This window comes from Odontomachus brunneus, unplaced genomic scaffold (assembly GCF_010583005.1).
Source record: "Odontomachus brunneus isolate Ranch 3 - 2012 unplaced genomic scaffold, Obru_v1 Obru_scaffold_195, whole genome shotgun sequence".
NCBI lineage: Eukaryota > Metazoa > Arthropoda > Insecta > Hymenoptera > Formicidae > Odontomachus > Odontomachus brunneus.
The window spans coordinates 236,525-257,183 of record NW_022639645.1 but is presented as its reverse complement, the minus strand read 5'-3'; the positions used below and the strand labels follow the sequence as shown (position 1 = coordinate 257,183).

The following is a 20,659-nucleotide window of genomic DNA, read 5'->3' as shown; positions in this document are numbered from 1 at the left end:
GATGCAACGAAGATGTCGATAGTAATCGAGTGGTTGCGGATGATGAAATCATCTCATTCATATCAAGAGACGATCGTGTCGTTGAATAGAGGAATATCCTCAACCCCTCTGCCCCGACCCTCCTTGATGGCAAAGATATTGTTTGAATTCATGTAACCCTACCTTGAACGGGGCAGGAACATGGACCCATCGATGAACACGGAACCGGAGAGAAGTATGTACCAACTCGTGGCCAACTCGCCGGTGCTGGAAATTACAATATTCTAGTTAAAAGTTCATGTAGAAAGAGAGACTACATAATATCTATTTAAAACTACACTCTACTAATATATTCTACTAATATACTCTAATTACTAATATACTCAAATTAATAATCACTGTTACACATGCGTATGTGTGTGTGTATATATAAGCAACGATATATTATTTTGTTCGGAGAGTTTTAAAGTCTTGAGTTTCAAAAATATTATAATTTTATTTGAATGTTACAATAAATATCATAAAAAGTGCAATATGATATCTCCTTTCGACAATTAAAAAATAAACATTATATCTTATCAACCCGATATTCTGCATCTCCTACTCATAAAAATTATGTTTATAATAAGGATATAATTTTCTTCATTGCATCATATAAAGTGTATGAGTATGTATCCAGTAAGTTATTTTCGTTTTACGCTGAAATAAGATGTAATCTCATTTTTAGAATAACATGTCAAAAGCTTGTGCTAATAGACCTTACTTAAAATCACGTGAGACATTCAGATCTAAATTTCAAATTATACTAGAGTTTTTTTATTAGAATCATATGACATTCGCAAGCGTGACATTATATTTGTAATTGTAATGAAATCACATCTCATTCCATATTTAGATCTGAGTGTCTCACTTGAGAAAAATTTCAAATGATGACTGTTAATGCGTGCTAAAAATAAAGATAATTTCGAAATAAGAATATTGTTTTTTTTATGTACGATATTCTCGATACATGTTCATGTTTATGTGTGTACATGTATGCGAGAATTATATTGAATAGTAATAATAATAATTCTAAGTATAAACCTATATAATCTAGATAACTTAACCTATATAAATATAAATCTATATAATATAATTAAATTGAATAATAATTCTAAGTATAAACCCATATTCTAAATATAAACCTATAATAATAATTCTAAGTATAAACCTGTATGGACTTCAATCAAAGGATCTGCGGTAACTCACTGGACGGATCGAAATTTTCAAAATAGCAGTCTTTTTTCCCCGACAATTTTCAGCTATGATTGATCAGTTTAACTCGACTTAAAGCCTCCGCACAAGAACATCCGTAACATGTTAAGTTTACGGATTTCTTTATGCCTTGACTTCGGTTTAATTTTACGTATAGGTATAGCTATTGCACTTGTTAATACTTAACGTAATGTAACATGTTACGGATGTGCTTGTGCATTGGTTCTTAACTCCAACATTCAGTCAGTTTATTGCCATCTATGGTCGTAACAATGTGATTTTCTTGGTCACGGTAGGCAAGAGGATTCTTGCGACTTTACCGAGCTGTCGGTAAGGAAGGTTACTATGTAGTTGGACATTTAACGCGCGAGTTTCGCACAAGGTACAATCGCATGCGGTATGCTTTGCATAAGGTATAAAGTGTACGTCTACACGAGTGCATTACCAATTCCAATTATGACATAATACTTGATAACACGAATTCATAATTGAAGAACTTATAGATCATCCTTTTTTCTATGGAATTTTTTTCAGGTTTCTCTGAAAAAAACTTGTAAGTCGATAGAATCTCTGTAACCCAATATCTCATATATCTCAGATCATAAATCGTATACTGAAAGAAAAAATATCTAGAAGAAAATAAAATAAAAATATATATTCGCGGTGGGTATTAATAACATACTGAATATAAAATATTTTTCAGCTAAAAAAATATACATTTCCTTAGAATCTTATGCTGCAATTCTAAACAGATATACGAGTAAATCGTAAAATCGTAAAGTTGTAGCTTATGAAAAAAAAGAAAATCATAGATATTTACAAGTTATCATATGACATACGGTCTGCATAGAATTGCAGATCTACTCATAAGTTCTTACGAATCTTACGAGAACAAGTTACAAGTTTTACGATTTTATCTAGAATTGCAGTATTAGTTTTTATAAAAGGAATTATTTATTCTATTTAAATAAGAGAAAGCGTAAATTTAGATTTAAATAAATATGTTATTGGTACTCCCACACACACACACGCGCGCGCACGCACGCACGCGTACACACACACACACACACACACACACACACACACACACACACACCGAGTAAATATTTTTTATTTTGTAGATATTTTTCTTTCAGTATAGATCTTTATATCTTGTTGGACAAGTTGAATGTTTTGAGATATTTCTTTACGAAAACATCTCTCAATAATATCTATTGAATTACAAATAAATTTTAAATTACAAATGAGAATTTAAGAACTTGGAAATTTTTAATTTAAAATATATATATTATAAACTTCGGATTCCAAACGTTTCATGAATGTCTGTGTTTGAAATTTTTAATTTGTCCATAATTGGTACATAATTAAAATAAATGTATAATGCCCGGATAAGTACTATCCTAATCTAGGACTCTCTCTCTCTTTCTCTCTCTCTCTCTCTCTCTCTCTCTCTCTCTTGTTTTGTGTGTTCTTTAAATATATATTTAAATATTTATTTAAATATATATTTAAATATATATTTAAATTTTCAGCATAAAACATATTAAAAATGTACATATATTGTAAAATTGAATATGTACGTATATTATAAAAATCGATACTTCGACGCTATCAACACGACCGATTTTCTCGTTTACTTACGACACAAAAAGACAAATTGTCCTACATTCGTACATATTTCTGCGTTGCGACAGCATTACCTTGCTCTAATTTTAAAATTTAGAAATAGATGCCAATAAAATAAAAAAATCAATAGCTGGCAACTCTCCTAGATTATTCTAATAAATCAAATTCCGACGTAACGAAAATACGTTGCACACGGTGTCGCCAAAATCGCGCGCATTCTCTCGAATACACATCTTCCTTCGCAGAAATCAAACGAGAAACGTACCAGAATTTTTTTATATTCAAAAATAGCTTAAACTACTCAATATTGCTCGAGTTTCTTATATATCTCGAATATTTAAACTTAAATTATCACAAAGTGTCAGGGAGATGAAATCCGGATAAGACGTGTCCAGGTTTCATGTATAGCCTATATTTCTTACAGAATTTTAGAGAGTAACTACATAAAATTTGGTCCAGATCGGTTAAAAGGGCCAAATATTAATAGCGAGCATCCAGACAAACATATTTTACATATATACAGGGTATCTCATTTTAAAAGATGCACCCTGATAATTCTTCAGCCGAGCATATTCAGCAAAAATGTTTCAAACAAAAGTTATATGGTTTGATGAAGGATATAAGAAGGTACTATTGGTTTGACCTTGCATGGCGCCGCCAACGTCAGATCGAGATCTTTGCTTTTTTAAATAGAAACATATATTTTTTTATTACGGAATTTTATTCTACATAAACAAACATTCTTTACCTAAGGTAAGTTTAGAAACTTCTAAAGAAAGAGACAACTTTTGTTTGAAAACATTTTTTATACGACCTCTATTTTCTAAAATATTTACGGAAATATCTACAAAATTTTTTGTTTCAATAATTTTTTACTCGAATTCTATCAACTTTACCGAAAAATAGCAAGAGATAAAAATTTTCTATTTTCTTCTCATAGAGCTCTGAAATTTTTTTCAGAATTTTTTAATTAACTTTTCAGTACTGCATTTTCTTACATTTTGTTAAAATGGGACACCCTGTATAGATTAGACACATACATAAAAATATCCGTGACAAAACAAATATTTAAATTTCAGACCGACAGAGAAACGAATAACTTTTCGATCGGAGAGACCCCGTCGAGGAAGTTCTCTGCGTCTTTCATCATAATCCTAATTTAAAAACTATCGACACCTTCTTGAAATTGAGATTGAAAGCACCGTTGTTCTTTTCGACTTGTGGCATTTGCGGTCCGCGGAGAGAATGCGCGCGGGCGCGATTCCCAAGATAGCTCTATACAAACACACCTTCCGCAACACGCGGAGAACAAATTCATGCGGGTTACTTACTAGTAGAGGACATGGTTCGCATGGTGCCGCTCGTAACGCACGATCTTGCAAAGTCCACGGAGAATGGAGTCTCTGCATGGGCGCAGCGCCTCCAGACCCAGAAGTCCATAATATATGATCTGCAGGTCCTGAAACAGCGGGAAACGTTTGATGTGAGCGCGATTCATGGACTCGAGAAGAGCTGCCGTCTCGCGAAAGGATTGCGCCCGCGTGTTTCCTAATTGGAATATCGCGCGTATTCAGCGCAGACAGTCGCGGAATCGCGACTTTAGCTCGCTCACTCGCAAATTACGGCCGCGAGCTAAAGCAATCGCCGCTCTGTGCAACACGCCTGCACATGCGGACACCTAATCTACCCTCGTTACCACGCGGCGCGATCGCGTTTATTGATGTGGGGCGGTGTAACAGAAACCGTCGGCCATGGAATTGGCAATTGACGTGACGCGAACCGAGCCGGAGAAAACGATCATTGCTGTGATATTAACACACTTCGACGCCGCGTTTATCTCGGCGAAATCTTCGACTATAGTCAGCAGATTTCGAGAGCTCGCTCAGATGGAATCTAAAGAGACAAATATACTCCTTATAGGTTAGATTGTGAGTTGCAAGACGATCTGGACACAGTCGGAAGCTCACTGAGCTGTCAAAACTGAAAGTCATCATCGACGAGTTTACGCTGTAATAATATAATTGGTCATACTTATGCAAGAATGACGGAGTACGTTTCAAAAGAAGTGAAGGTGAAAATTTGATACATGATTCAGAAAGTATAGACAGACTGAGATTCCTCTCAATCGTTCAACAAGTCAAGCATGGGCAATTTTCTTCTCTTTGAAAGTATTCATGGACAGGCTTAAACCTTTAAAAAATGGATAAACAAGATGCAATTAGTAAAGAATGGTGCAACCAGTAGAAAAAATATTAACTGTTTTTTTAATTAATTTTAGGCACCCATAAGGCTTGGATCTTATTTGTTTTATGTAGGCGTATGGACTACCCATTAGTTATAAAAATTTGCACATCATAATTTTGGATTAGATTATCCTTGCATAACTATAACCAGTCAATAACAATGAATAATATAATTATTGTGTAAATCCATCGAAATAATACTCAATTTTAATAGTTTGACGTGCTCTCAACTTCTTTAGGTCTAAGCCGTTTTACAACCTACAGTACACTCAGTTGCTAAACGGTTTGGACACTTTTTACCGAGTCAAGTTCAGATAATCAGAATTGAAAGTCACTATTGACATGCGCAATAATCGGATTATAGATATGTGAAAATTACTTCTCACAAGATGTTCTCTTAAAACTCCTGGGTATTCGCAGCGGCTATGTTGGATTGTAATGTCAAAAGCGAGAAATGACACACTGAAAATTCTTCTCATACTATTTCCAAGTAAAAAGATATTTATATGAAAGAACGCTTCAGATCGTCTAAGCATAATTGTAAAATGTTCGGAAAACTATCCTTTTTCCCTTGATAGTCAATAAATAGCCGTAAAATGGACGTGGCAAAAACATGAGAAAAGGTAGGTTAAAGAGGAAGGTTGCTTATCACATTAATTTTACGATTATTTATTGATTATCAAGGAAAAAAGATAGTTTTCGGAGCATTTTACAAGTACGTGCTCAAGCGATTAAAAATGATTTTTTCATACAAATGCTCTTTTATTTGGAAATAGCACGCAAGAATTTTGAACATATGTTTTCTCGCTTCTGACGTCATCAGTCAAAAGTTCCGCGGCTTCCAGCTCAAAAGCCTTAATTGAAAATATATTCTTCCTTCCAAATTGCACAAATGCCACACTCTGTACTGTCACTTCAACTTGTTATAATCGATTAAAATAAAAGTTCCAATGCCTGGATATGTACCTAATTCTGGACACTCTCTTTGTGTATGTTTTGATTTTTAGATATAAATATTTAAATTTTCAACATAAAATATATGTACAAATATTAAGTACATAAATATATTCTATATTGAAAGTTTAAATATTCGTATTTAAAAAAAGACTAAAACAATAAAACAATAAAAATGTCCATAATTAGATACGTGTCTGGAAATTGGTACATTTATCTTACTACGCATACACGTGCAGTGTCTTTCAATTGTGAGAAATTGAAGCGTTGCAACTTCATTCGATAGGAAGTGTGCATTTAGTAATAACCGAGTATACATACAGAGTAAGTCTGTACGCAGCGACAAATGCTATTGTATCAATTGTTCAACAGCGTAATTGGAGTAAATCCTTTTGATTCAATGGCGATATTATTGAAACTAATACGTTATATATTGTCTTAATAACTTGAGTATTAGTACCAATAATATTGCTATTGAATCAAGAAGATTGATTTCAATTACGGCGCCTTCCATCAATTCTATTGAATCAACATCATTTCTCCCTACGTAGATCTATCTTTATACACACAGAAAATTTTGTAATAAAAATTACATTAATAGTAAAATTACGTTAATAAAAATTACGTTAATAGTACATCTATAATATATCTATAATATATCTTGTATATATACATTTTCTTGTAAATACATTTTATAATATATCTTATAAAGTTGAACTGTGCTGATATTTTGTACTAAATATTCAAGTATTTATACAAATTTTGCGGGTAAAAGGTCAAACATAGTTAAGCAAATTTTTCCACAACTTAATTTTTGTATAATTCAAGATTACAAAATATCGCTCTAATTTTTATTACAATATTTTCTCCGTGTAACTTCTATATTATAATTACAAATTATTACTACCGAAAAGTATTATTATCTTAAAGTTATGAAAAGTATTTCTTTATAAAGCGGCAGCCACGCTGGCAGAGTTGAGTCACATGTGCGTGACAGCGAGCGTCAAAATGTTCATATTATTTCGCGACAGCTGTTAAGTAATTATGTCCATTTCATATTTCATTAACGGGCGATTTTTGCGCGGATTTTACAAGGTACAGCAAACGTCACAGGTGAAATAAGTTTCCAGCTTACCGGCTATGAAGAAGAGCGCGGTAAGATAGAGCGACAACCGGTGTACATCGGGTGTGAAAAAAAACTTGAGGAACTTCATCCTTTTTTGTCTCGGCGTAAAATCATCGCGGTCGATGTAATTCTATTACGTCAAATGTGTAGCAACGGACGAATCACTCGGTTTGTTAATCGTCGTTATATTAGTCTGTAAATGCCCACGAATAAATAAACAGCGTGCACTTTATGCCTGCCGGGATGCTATTTCCATCCGCTCTACGTGTCCCGCGCATAACTTGGAGCGATACCGTGACTTTACGTTGCAACTTCCGCGTCCGGCGTCTCGAGTTATTCCCAGATGAAAATGTCGCATAAACAAGCACACAATAGAAATATATAAAATATCAACAAGGACTAATTTTATCCAACGAGAGCCGCGCAAGGACGTTGATAGCGAATTATAATTTCTTGAAGGAGAATAATAATAGAAATGTGTACATGTTTTTGTAGATATTCATCCAGTTACTGTTCACTACTTAATGCTTATGCATTCACGGAGAAAAATAATTTGCTGACCCAGCAAATTTTCTGCTGGTCTAGCAAAATCTTTTCGTTATTATATGGACAGCAAAAAAATTTGCTAAGAATACTAATCACTATTTGCTGGATATAATTTGAATCTACAAATTATTTTGCTATAAGAACCATGATTTATATAAACCATGGGATCATGGAATCATGGAACCATAATTTATAGAACCATGGATTTATATAAGTAGTCGCAGTTTTGCTCCAATAGCAAATAAATTTGCTAAGAATATATTATTTTACATCAATAGCAAATTAATGTGATTCTTAAGACAAATACTCTCCAATTTTTTCTATCCTAGCAACAAAACTATTTCTGCTACGAATAATTTGTAAAATTAGTTAGGCCAACTAAATTTTTTTGGTGTCACTACGAATATGCAGTAGCAACGACGATTTTGCTAAAAGAGCAAAATTATTTTTCTCCGTGTTCTCTACTTTTTCTCACTTTTTCTCACTAGTTGTGAGAACACTGCGTACTGCTGAATGGAACTCAATGGATTTTATTCAGTGGTCGAAGTAGTCCATTGTACAATATGTGCAACGATTGTTTCCATATTATCTGTTTTAATATTAATTCAGTTATATAATGTATACATATCGTAATATCTATGAGAGCTAGTGATTGTCATATATTATCTGTTTTCACGTTATACGAGTGAGTGTTATTCTGCGAGGAATTCTTTCGTTTCGTACATTCCAAAATAAGTCAAAATATTCAATTAAAGTCCAAAACGCGGAATAGCAGTCAGAGTTAAATTCGACAGCGAGATTCCTAAGAAAATACCGAAGAACGGGAAATTTTGAATGAATGAAGAGTAAAGCAAGAAAACGTACAATTGCAGTAGACAATCGAGTTCTCAGTGAAATTTGTATGAAAAATCATGGATTAATATCAAATGAACTAAAGCGTGAGTAAAAAGAGTCGTGGTTAATAATTCCTCTGGAGTCGCAGTTAGCAGTCGTACTGTTCGTAAGCGAACAGCAAATTCATTGGGGAATACAATAATTAACTCTCTACTGCCCACTGTGACTCTGAAGTCAAAATCCTGTTTAATCATTATTTATTTTCAATATGAACGTTGTTCCTGTCTTGACAGATATGTAAAAGTCACAAAATAATTGCTTTTTTTTAGTATTTTAGCAGCAATAGTAACTGCCCAACGTGACCTCAGAATCACAAACTTACTTTGGAAAAATAAAAAATTAGAAAAGTAAAATTTCATCTTTTATATATGTTGAGTATTTTAGTTTTAATACATCCTGTGTACACATGAAAAATTTGTTAAATATGAGAAATTAATTTAGACAGCAGAAGATTAATGTCAGTATTGCCATGCTAAGGAAAAAAGTGGTTAACTACATTTGCCTTCAAACTGAGAAAATCGACGAAAACTGTTTGCTCAGAGAATGGAAAAGTAAATCTCTATGAATACAAAATCGTAATGGAAAAGTAAATCTCTATGAATACAAAAGCATATATTGAGTAAATCGGGTACGCTTTTTTATTCTACAATAAAAATAAATTTTTTAAATATTTACTACTCGAAAATGCACTTAAAATTCTTGCTTTTTAAAAATACAAGAGAAAAAAAATCGCAAAGTGACTTAATAATTTTCAACATAAGAAAACCGTAACTACGAAAGACTTTTCTTTTGTAATAAGGACTATGCTTTACCAATGCTTTTGGCAAAGAAGAAAACATTCATGGATATTGTGGTCTTTTTCACGTATATTTCTGACGTATTGGACGCGTTGTACAATTTTTTTGTCAATTACGGCTTTTTTCTAGTTATTTTATCATATTGTGTTCAAAACTTTTACTTAAAATTAACCTAAAGTTAAACTTTTATCTAAAATTTTTATTTCAATAAATAATAATAATTTTTAGTTTTTGTCAATACAGTTAGATGTAGTTCTTTGACACGAATCTATTAGTATAAAAAACTCAGTTTTCTTAAAAATGTGACTTAACCACTTTTTTCCTTGGCACGGCAGAGTAGGTCACCGGAGCTAGATGCCCTATATTTTGGAATTTCAAAGTTACAACTTCTCAGGCATCTAACTGCTGTGACTAACTGTATAAATATGATAGAGGCAACCTTCTTCTATGTATTAATGCCCACCACGACCCTATTAACTGTAAATTTTGTTTCGTAATAAGCAAAATACGAACATGGGGCAACGTGGTCATCTTGCCCTGATACCGAGTTCAGTCTAGCAACGCAAGATAAAGAAGGTCACGTATAAAATATATATCCTGATTAGCTCCAGAATCTCCGCGAGAGGTCTCCACAGCCCTCCTGCCGGCCTTAATTATGAGACAACTTTCCATCCACCCATATAGTCTATTTTAACTAATTTATGAATGAAAATTGCATTTATCACCAGAAACAGTATATCATACACATGCAAGAAATTTCACTCTAGCTGGTAACACATCGTTTAATTTTATTCAGTCAAGATGGAGAATTTTAATACACAGAATTTCGAGAGGCTCGAAAATTTACTTTGCAAAAATTTTCTTTTACTTCTTAACTGAAATATTATTCCGATTTTAATGAAACAGGGAGAATTATTTACTAAATAAACCATTAAAAGAACCATTTCGCGATTTTGTACCTACTAGTCCTCTCAAGATAAATATAAAAAAGCACATGTGCATATATCCCTTGTACATGTCTCTATATTGAATCAATATACATATTTCCCTCTACGATTTAACACCATGCAAACAATGTAAACAACTCAGAGTCTCTCTCTTTCTCTCTCTCCCCGTCTCGCGCGCTCATCAATAAATAACTTTTCGCACAGCCAAAAGAATTCCAAGTATTTCCAAACAACGAAAAGCAGCAAATATCCTCTTCTCCCCCGCGATACTTTCAGCCGAGACTCGCGTGAAGTCAGACACCCTGTACATCGATCGAATCCGCAGTAGCGTTCGCGTCCACACGCGGCAACTTTGATCGCGTACTACATTATCGCGCGCAAATCTAATTATCCGCGAGTCTCTCCCCCTTACGTGGGCGGCCGGAGGCGCCCGGGGTGGTTGCGTCGCGACGTGTCCGCAGCACAATTTCACGCTAGATCGCCGATCGAACGTCCCTATCTACGGTATCCCAGCGGGCGACGAGCACGTCGGCGTCCCCGGAGCTCTCGGCGACCGACTCGCCGGCGCCGTTTCGTCTGGGCTGTTTGCGAACAGACCGACCGCAATCAGCGTTATAGCACATGTATAGGACGCTGCGGCGCGCACCGACGCGGTGGCGAAGGCACGAGACGCGTGCCGCGATACTAATTTCGCCCGGGCAATCCCGAAAATGTCCCGCGCTCCGCGTATAATTACATTTCTCCGCTGCGATTACGAGCGCAACGAATTATATGCGACTGCGGAGCAGCGGCCGTGCGTTGCCGCTGTCGGCGAAAAACGCTTTCCAGTAATGTAGGTTTGATTTTTGCACGGCGCGCGAGTAATTGCAGACGGCGACTCTCCCGTCTCGTCCTGTCTCGTCTCGTCTCGCGTTTTCTTTCTTCGCGTTTATCACACAGGAGGAAGCGAATTGCGAACAGTGGAAATGTGAAGCGCGTCGCGCATGTGTGTGTGTGTGTGTACATTTCGCACGGTAAACATAAAATCATGAGTACAGCGTGCAGCGGACGGGCGAGTGAACGCTAAATATCGCCGAAGACGACGACGACGCCGTTCGGTCTGAAACGCTTTCGCGCGCCGAAGAAGGGCGAGTGCGCGTACGCTCGACTTTGCCCGTTCGCGAGATCTCCGGGCTGTTTTCTTCCTTTTTCGCACGAAAAGTGGAGCGAACACCGGACGACCTTCGCGTATAGATCGTATGAAGCGCGCGGAGCTTGTGTAGCTCGCAAGATTTTAAAGAGGATCCACACGGGAGCGGCTCTCTCTCTCACACACACACGCGCGCGCGCGCGCACACACACATTCTCTCTCTTTCGCTTGACCGCGAATCTGAATTAATATCGCCGTGACGACGTGTCGCGTACCTAACGAATTTTCAACACTGTATTACACTGAAAAAATATCTAAAAATTTACTTTTGTGGGATATAAAATTATAAGAGAAACGCGTTTTTTTCCTATCCTAGTCAGATGATTAAAGATTGCGACACTTTCCCTCGATGATTTTCGCAACGCATCCTGTGTTCAATGAGAGAGTTCGTTTTTTTAGTAATTATCAGGAGATACATTTTCCTATTGCATGCGAAATACATTGCAAAACTCATCGAAGACAAATGTCGCAACCGTTAAACGTTTCGCTGTAGGAAGAACCGGAAGCCACACAGATCAGTTGTCAGAGCTTATATCTCACTTAATAAATATACACACAGAAAAATACAGAAAAATACTGTATCCAAATAAATGTTACTTGTTTCACAAGTTTATATATCCGCAAATCAATCATTTGAATTTATAGTAGCATTAAATTTATTCAAAATACATTGTAAATCCTAGTTTAGAAAGTTAGAAATTTAATCAGAAATATTAAATAAAAAAAATTCGATTTGTTTATTATATAGAGTCGAATCAATTTTACTTTGATAAACTTTTGATATTCTTATGAACAAATTCTGCTTTTGAGTATAACAGACAGATAACAATACTTAAAAGAATAAATATAGACCTGTCGTGTAGCTACGAAGTAACATATATTACTATTTGCTTTAAAAGCTATAAAAATGTAGAACAAAAATCTCAATATGCATTTACCTTAAAAAGTTGCCAAACATTTATAAAAGTTACATTTTTTTGGAATTAAATAAACGATATATTTTGCTTTAACCCTTTATCTGGCAAACAATTACTTAAAACAATTTAAAGGAAAACATTTTGAGTGCTTAAATGAAGTAAATAATATCTCCTAAGTGTAGTTATGTATTAAAAATATTTTTTATTTATAATAAACCCGCATAAATTTGTTATCCAGTGGCAAAAATCGAAATTACTGAGCAATAAACAGAATAGATAAGTTGCTCCAGAGCAACGTTGCTAACTAAACGCGCCTGGATCTATCGTTCTTGCATATATCTCATAAGAAATAGATTTTGCTTGAGAATAACATTGCCAAATAAGGAGTTAAGTACTTCACTTTATGTAGTATCTGAACGGATGATATCACTAACTTTGATAAAATATGAGAGAAACGTTAAAGCAGAAACTATTTGTTTCCTCTGTATGACACATTTGTCAGATTCTGTTCACAACTAAATAACCTTATTGTTTATAAATATATATAGGCAATTTTTTATTTCACCTAGAAAAAATATAGCTACATGTACTAAAATGTGTGTGAACAATATTATAAAATATTGTATATATCTTTTTTTAATCAATATGCAGGAAGACAACCAGACTCAAACAAATCTGTCCTATATTCGCGCAGATGATGTCGCCAACACTCGTCATCGTCATCGTCGTTTTTAATCAGAGACCACTGTCTCCAGGAATTCTGTACGCCGGCGTCTCGAGAAGATGATACCACGTAACGCAACCTGCTAAATCTTATTTACACACACGTTGCTTTTTTCAGTATGACACGCGCGTCGCCGAGACCATAAATTTTTGACTAAGTTCGCCCTACACGAGCGATAAAGTGTTATTTGGACAACAAACGTTATCGTCAACACGAGCAAACGACAGCAATTGAAAAACTATGTGGAAGAAATATGCGCGACTTCTGTGACATAACACTTGGAGTCGCTTCTGTCTTGAGACCTTGTTCTCGAATTTGACGAATAACTCAGAACGCCGATGAGATTATTGAATGGCGTTTTACAGGATACAGAAACTTCTTCTTGGAACGGCTATTACGAATTTACCGTATTCACTGCGGTTTAACTCCACGAAGTAACTCGTCTTCGCATAATGTGAAAGGATTACTTATAAGGATTTCGATTACGTTCAGTGAGCTAGCGTCGAAAAACGTAAGCAACGAGAAATCTTCTCGGATCATTAACAGTGGCGTAATACACGCTGTCGAAACTCGCTAGGAAGCCGAAAGTATATCGCGCGCCATCGCGTGCATCGTGATACACGCGGCGTGAGCACGACAGATCGCTGATTTCCGCATTCCCCGATAAAACGGGGCCCGTTCTTCTTACAGCGGAAAATAAGGTCTTGGAAAAATGGTGTGCTGGATGATGGACATTTATCCGCACCGAGCACCACGTCATTTTCAATTTTATTTTCATTTTCTAATTTTATTTTCAGTTCTATTTTTAATTTTATTTTTAATTGGGTTATTTTTTGCTTTTATATATAATTAATTATTCTTCTCCGCACTTTATACACGGCAAAAAAATAGCTGTGTTGAAATTTTTGTATTATATTTTTAACATACTCGTGTGCTAGTTTAACATATTGTTGTAGTATTATTTTGGCCGCTACGCGCGTTGAGTTCATATTTACCATCTTTAAGTGTTAAAACGACGTAATTTATATGTAACATGTACATTATTGATAAAATATTGTATATGTAAAATGTAAAAATAAATTATGTTATTCATTAATATATTCGCACTAAATATAAAATTTTATGTTAACATAAAAATAACAGCGAAATATATTGAATTAACACAAAATTTTTTGCAGTGTAAATACTTATTTGAAAAATATTATTTTTTAAAGAATATTTTTTATAAAAGTATTATTTAAATAAAATATTATTGTTTGAGAAATGTCTTAAAAATATTATTATTATTACTTGAAAAATATTATGTAGTGTGTTTCATCTGAAAATATTTTTTTTAAATATTATTCCCCGCACTTTGTAAGTACTTATTAAAAAATTATTATTCTCTTTGAAAAATATTTCTTAAAAATATTATTTAAGAAATATCACGTAGTGTGTTTATTATTTTAAAATCTTATGTAGCAATAAAAGTTAACAAAAAATACACTGAGAAAAAATTTGATATTTATAACTATAATTACATAAAGAAATATATATATAGTTACTATAAATTGTGGTCAAGAAAATCATTTTTTTATTTAACCAATTAATTAATTTTATTTAATTAATTAAATAATGTTAATGATATATACATGCCACTACCATTTTCGTATCAGAACAATTAAAAAATACTGCCTAAAACCAAAAATATAACTTTAATTTTAGTTAAACTAACAATTTTTTTCTCTCAGTGCAATTCGCAACAAAACAATTCAACGTCCCTCGAGACTCGACGGGACGTAGAAGTAAAAAAAAATATATATATATGAGGAAAACAAAATTTCGATAATCGATTTATCCAAACGATCGCCAATTCAATATAACAATAATAAACGTACACGTCAACTTGTAGTGCGACTCTCACCAATTCAATTGGATTTCCGCGTTCACCTGTTAGAACGGAAGCTGTCGAAGAGTCCCGTGGGGAGACCGATCTCTCGCGGAAATAATCCGTGAAAATGCAAATTAATCTCACGGCCGGGCAGTACAGTGCTCGCGACTGAGAGTACTTGCGCTCTCGCATAAATCAGAAAATGGAAAACGTTCTCAGGAGCTCCCGACCTCGTAACTAATAGAAGTGTTCCGTACCTTTGTACACCAGTCACACGTCGACCTAAGATGTTCACGACCCGCCAGTACAAACAATATCGCTGTTATACTTTCTAAGGCTATTATCAGCCTACAAGATCTACGATGCACGCGTTTCTGCGGAGATACGCCTTCATGCGTTTCTCCTCGAATTATTGAGGCTTATGGAAGGATCGATGTCACGAAATATCCATCACGGAAAAAAATGCTTTAGTTGATTCTGTGAATCTGCAGCTTGCTGGGCAAAATTAAGCGTTATAACTAAACAGACTTGCCAATGTAGCAAAGATATTAGGTTTTGGAAGTATAATTCGCTCACACATACAGCAAACCTATTTTTTTTATATTATCTTAGATATTGCAATAAACCGTTTCGTGTTTCGAGCAATGAAAGTTTGCGAAAACAAATTTATTAATTTTATTAAACAACTTATACAACTATTCATTTTTGTTTTAGCTAACTTCGATTGTTGATGATTTAATCGCCGCAGCGATCACCATACAAAAAAATATATTCTATTGTTAAGAAGAACAATTATTCAATTACTCTTCTTCTTGTAAGTAATGGTTCTCTTTAACAAAGAATATTTCCTCAATAAATATACTCATTAAAATATACTCGGCACAAATTTGAGGAGAGTTCTCAAAGAACTACCATTTACTCCAAAAAAAATTTCTTTACAAAAATATTACAAGATTTTATCGAAAAGAAAGATGATTCGACTCTTTGTAGCAAACAAACCAAATTTTTATCTTAATTTAATTTTTTTTTTGTTGAAATGCCGAACTTACTAGAACTCAGAGTGTATTTTGATTTAGTTATATTGAAACTTGTTAATGTGCCAAATTTCTTTTAGTATAACAAAAAAATAATTATTTGCACATATTAAGCTATATTTTCCATTAGTTGCGTAGCATTATCTTTACTATGCTAACAATTCATTGTAACATCAAACTTTACTGAATATAAACTTACTGAAGTCGCAAATCTGCGATGACTTGGTCATAGCAAACTGGCTGCCCGTGTATTACAGCTATAGATTCGTCAAGCTAACGAGGTTTCTATTTGTGACAGAAAATTTTTTTTTTCCGTGGTACAATTTCTTCTCCGCGTTCTGTCCGTATTTTTAATAAAAATGAACCGCTGCAAAATAAAAGTTACTGCAGGCGAAATAATTCATTTCTCTCACTTCTTTCAGCACTCGAAATTCAGACAGCGCGAAATCTGAACGAAGCAAATATTTGACGGGACTTCCGGTTGCGATGCTATCTGTAACACGCACCTGCATCAAGCTACACCAACGCGCACATGTGTTTGATATTCGATACGCGAATGCAGTTCAACTGCTCATTAACGAAAAAGGGGAAGCGGAAAACAGACGATAGGAACGATATTGCGAACAAAATTCAATATATCTTGCATAAGTTCGATTAAACAGTGCCAGAGAGAACGAGAGAGAGAGAGAGGAAAAGAGAAATATTTAATTAATTACATTTCAAGAGATTGAATTGGCTCGATTGAATCGCACATACGGTTTAAATATGTTCGCGAACATATTGTTTTAAATTTTTAGTAAATAATCGCGGCACGAGTTCCACCAGAAGACAAATACATTCATTGTAATCACATGAAAACCGATTTCCTTTCTTTTTTATCTTCTCCCATATGAAAGCCGGAAACGTGCTCTTTATAAATACGCGCAGAGAGTCTCGAATGGTCTTTCATTTTAATATTTAATATATTTACCGCGGACCACACATTTGAACGAAAGCGTCATTATTAAAGCGCGTCTGCTTGATCGAAGCATACAGCAAGCGTTATCGCATTGTGCGATTACTCGATGCACACGAAATAGTGTTGAAAATCTAATTTTTCACTCCGCGGAAGATTTGCGTAAAGGACGTCACGTTGATTGCATAAAAGTAACAGAGGATTACCAGTTTCGAAAGTTCAGATAGCATTGCCTCAAGATGCCGACGGTGACCCTTAACCTTTTCACCGTTGTAAATGTACGTGTTTATAGTGTTCGGATAGTCGCGGCCATACTGACTTGGGCACGCACACACAGTTCTACCCACCGCGTACATTATACAAATACCAAATGAATGGATTGTACAAATTACTTGCGAAATTCGCGAACGTCTCTGTAAATTCCGCTCAGTTCTTCCCGGAAGAAAAACTTTACGGTCAATATCGCTCGATACTTCACCAGAAATTTATTAGAAAACGTTACCAATTCTACCATCAGATGTCATCCTTCTATTCTATAAATTATTTATCCTGCGAGTTGCAATTTTAGGATATTAATAATCGTAAGAGTATTTATTTAATCGTCGCAGCGCGCGATCTTTATACAGAAAAATATCATTCTACTGTTAAGAAAAGCAATTACTCAATTTACTCTCCTTCTTATAAGTAATAGTTCTTTTTAACAAAGAATATTTCCTCAATAAGTATGCTCATTAAAATATATCCAACAAATTTGAAAAAAGTTCTTAAAGAACTACAATATACTCAAAAGAAAAAAATTTATTCTCATTACAAGAATATTATAAAATTTTATCGAAGAAAAAGATAGCTCAATTCTATATAGTAAACAAATCAAATTTTTACCTTAATTTAATATTCTTAGTTACTGAACTTGCTAGAACTCAAAATCATTTTGAATAAATCTAATAATTATGATAAACTTATGATAGATTTATGATAGATTTGCGAATATATAAACTCATGAAATACTTAAAACAAGTAACATTTACTTGAATGCAATATGTATTTTTCTGCATATCTCGCTAATTTACATATAAAACCTAAATAACAAATTAGATATATAAGCTGTCCTGATTCTCGCGACTTTGATTTACAGTAATAGGCTCTCTGAGCGATTTAAAATTAATTTTTTCTAAGTGAGTGAAAATATTGAAGTATCAATATTTTCTGAGATACAAACGATCGAAACAGTATAGCTTTTCACAAACTAAATTTCCAACGACCAAATGGAAATAACAAAATGGCTTTCTTTTGTCAACTTCAAGCAGAACTTTACTTTAACAGAATTTGGGTTTTAGTTAGAAAAGTATGTTATGTTGAATATTTAAAAGTCGCCATGAATAATGACCTCCCACAACATTTTTATAAGGAAGAATTAATTTTAAATTGCTCAGAGAACTGCTGTCGGTATAAATTATAGTCGCAAGAACTAGGACTATATAACTGATAAATAAACAATGAGACGAGCTAGTAAATATACCCAGTAAAAAACTTGTATTGATGTTAAAAGTGATCCTTATTAATATTTTTCTGTTAAATTTTTATTATCCGCGTGTTAATTTAATATATTATGTTCGTGTTATCCAAATATTTTGTGTTAATATATATTAAAATTACACATTTTATATTTCAGTATAAATTAGAGTATTATAGATGTTATTATAGATGTCAATTTTGCTGAAAAATTAGGTTTTTGTCATCTTATGATATATACAATACACAGTACATTTACAGTCAGAATAAAAATAGTCTAATGGGTAAAGTAAGTGACTCTCAAGAGGCAGAATTATCGATTTCGATCCTAACTAGGACAAGTAAATTTTCCAAATAACATCAAGTATGTGAATTAGTTATAGAGCGTATAATTAAGAAAATTCAGGTAAACAATCATTGCCAATGCTTCAAAAGCAACGCAATAAAAAAAATAAATATATAGAATATATATATAATATATATATAATATATTTTTCTCACTGTGAAAATAACATCTTGTTGTGTGTTATATTTTATATTTTTTATCAGAATATTTATAGTCATTATATTTTTGTGTTAATTTCAGACATAATATTTGTGTTATTCTTTAACATATTTGTTTTGCCTTACATTCATATTAAAATTTTAGTAGTTCTGCACATGTAAAATGTATTAAATTTAACACAAAATTTTTTATTATACATGCAACATGGATTGCACTTATTTACCGCATCTTTGATTTTTAAAATTGCAATTGATTACTGAAATAAACAATGGAAGTCAGTTAACTTGTTAACGTGAATAAGATTTGTGCAGGAATTGCTCGATCGTCTTTTTCATAAATTTTTCTTTCGATATTCCGCGCAACAAATTCTACCTCGAGAGTAGTCAGATATCCCGAATATAACTGAAAAGCGGATATTCCCGATAATTGCAGAGCACACTGATTGACAGTGAATTAACAACGCTGTTTGCTCACCTGGAGGGTTCGTCTTTCTGGATCACGGCAGAGAGCCCGGACGAAATGCGGGTCCAAATAGTCCGTCATAATAGCCCGTAAGACTACTCTGCGGTACTTTTTCTAACAACTCTCGCGCAGATCCGTGTCCCGCTCGTCGATAAACATCGTCGATATCCCCGATCGGAGAAGCGATCTGCGATTCTGAACGGTGAACGTACACGCGACGCTTCGCGGGCCATTTATAAAACAGAACGCCCGGTTTTACGAGTTTTCGTGACACGCTGCATTTTTCTCGAAAGCGAATATCTATTCCCCGTCGATCTTCGCAAATTCGACCGATCGCGTGGAATCACGAAGAACGCATCTCGTGCACGGAGTGCCTTCGCGAAAGAGTATTTTGACGGATACTCGGCATTATCTCGTCAGGGTGATGTGTTTCTTTCGACCTCGGCGATCACATGTCGGATTCTGTAACAGAAAAATAAAAATAAAGACATCAGTGAGAGTAATGACACGGTTTCACTCATCGTGTGTACGTGTGTGTGTGTGTGAAATTCTTATACCCTTTCTAATTCTTATACCCTTTTGTTTAACATTATACACAGAAAAATATTATTCTGTTGCTAACAAAAGCAATTACTCGGTTCACTTCTCTCTCTCCTAAGTAATGTTTATCTTCAACAAAGAGTGTTTTCTTAACTCTAGAACCTTAAATATGCAAAAATTACGTCAACTCTAAACATACATATAAAAAAATATATACTATGTTCAAGCAAATGTTATTTGCTTCACATATTTCATAAATTCATGTATCCGTAAATCTATCATAAGCATTAAGTTTATTCAAATACATTTTAAATCTTAATAAGTTTAACACTTCAATCAAGAATATTCAATAAAAACAAAAATTTGGTTACTGCCAAACCAACTTTTCTTAGATAAAATATTAAAATGTTCTTGTGTAAAAAAAATCCACTTTTTTTTTTTAATACATGATAATGTTATAGAAAATTTTCTATATTGTTAGAATTGAAAATGTAGAATTTAGAATTGTTGCACCTTTTAAAAAAAGGCATGCTAAATTCTCGAAGCGCACTTAATTAGTAAAATCAACTATTTCTTTAGAACTAT

The 20,659-nt window shown here is 34.0% G+C and overlaps 1 protein-coding gene across 1 annotated transcript in view; it reads right to left on the bottom strand.

The window, feature by feature from the left end:
* Window positions 1-20,004, bottom strand: part of LOC116851868 (rap guanine nucleotide exchange factor 2-like) — a 214,429-nt gene extending 194,425 nt beyond the window's left edge. The window contains exons 1-3 of the mRNA XM_032831704.1: window positions 19,547-20,004; window positions 4,191-4,318; window positions 163-246 (exon numbers count right to left, since the gene is read on the bottom strand). Of these exons, the coding sequence (XP_032687595.1) occupies window positions 163-246; window positions 4,191-4,318; window positions 19,547-19,615 (281 nt within the window). The 5' untranslated portion in view covers window positions 19,616-20,004. The remainder of the gene's footprint in view (window positions 1-162; window positions 247-4,190; window positions 4,319-19,546) is intronic.
* Between the last annotated feature and the right edge of the window lie 655 nt (window positions 20,005-20,659).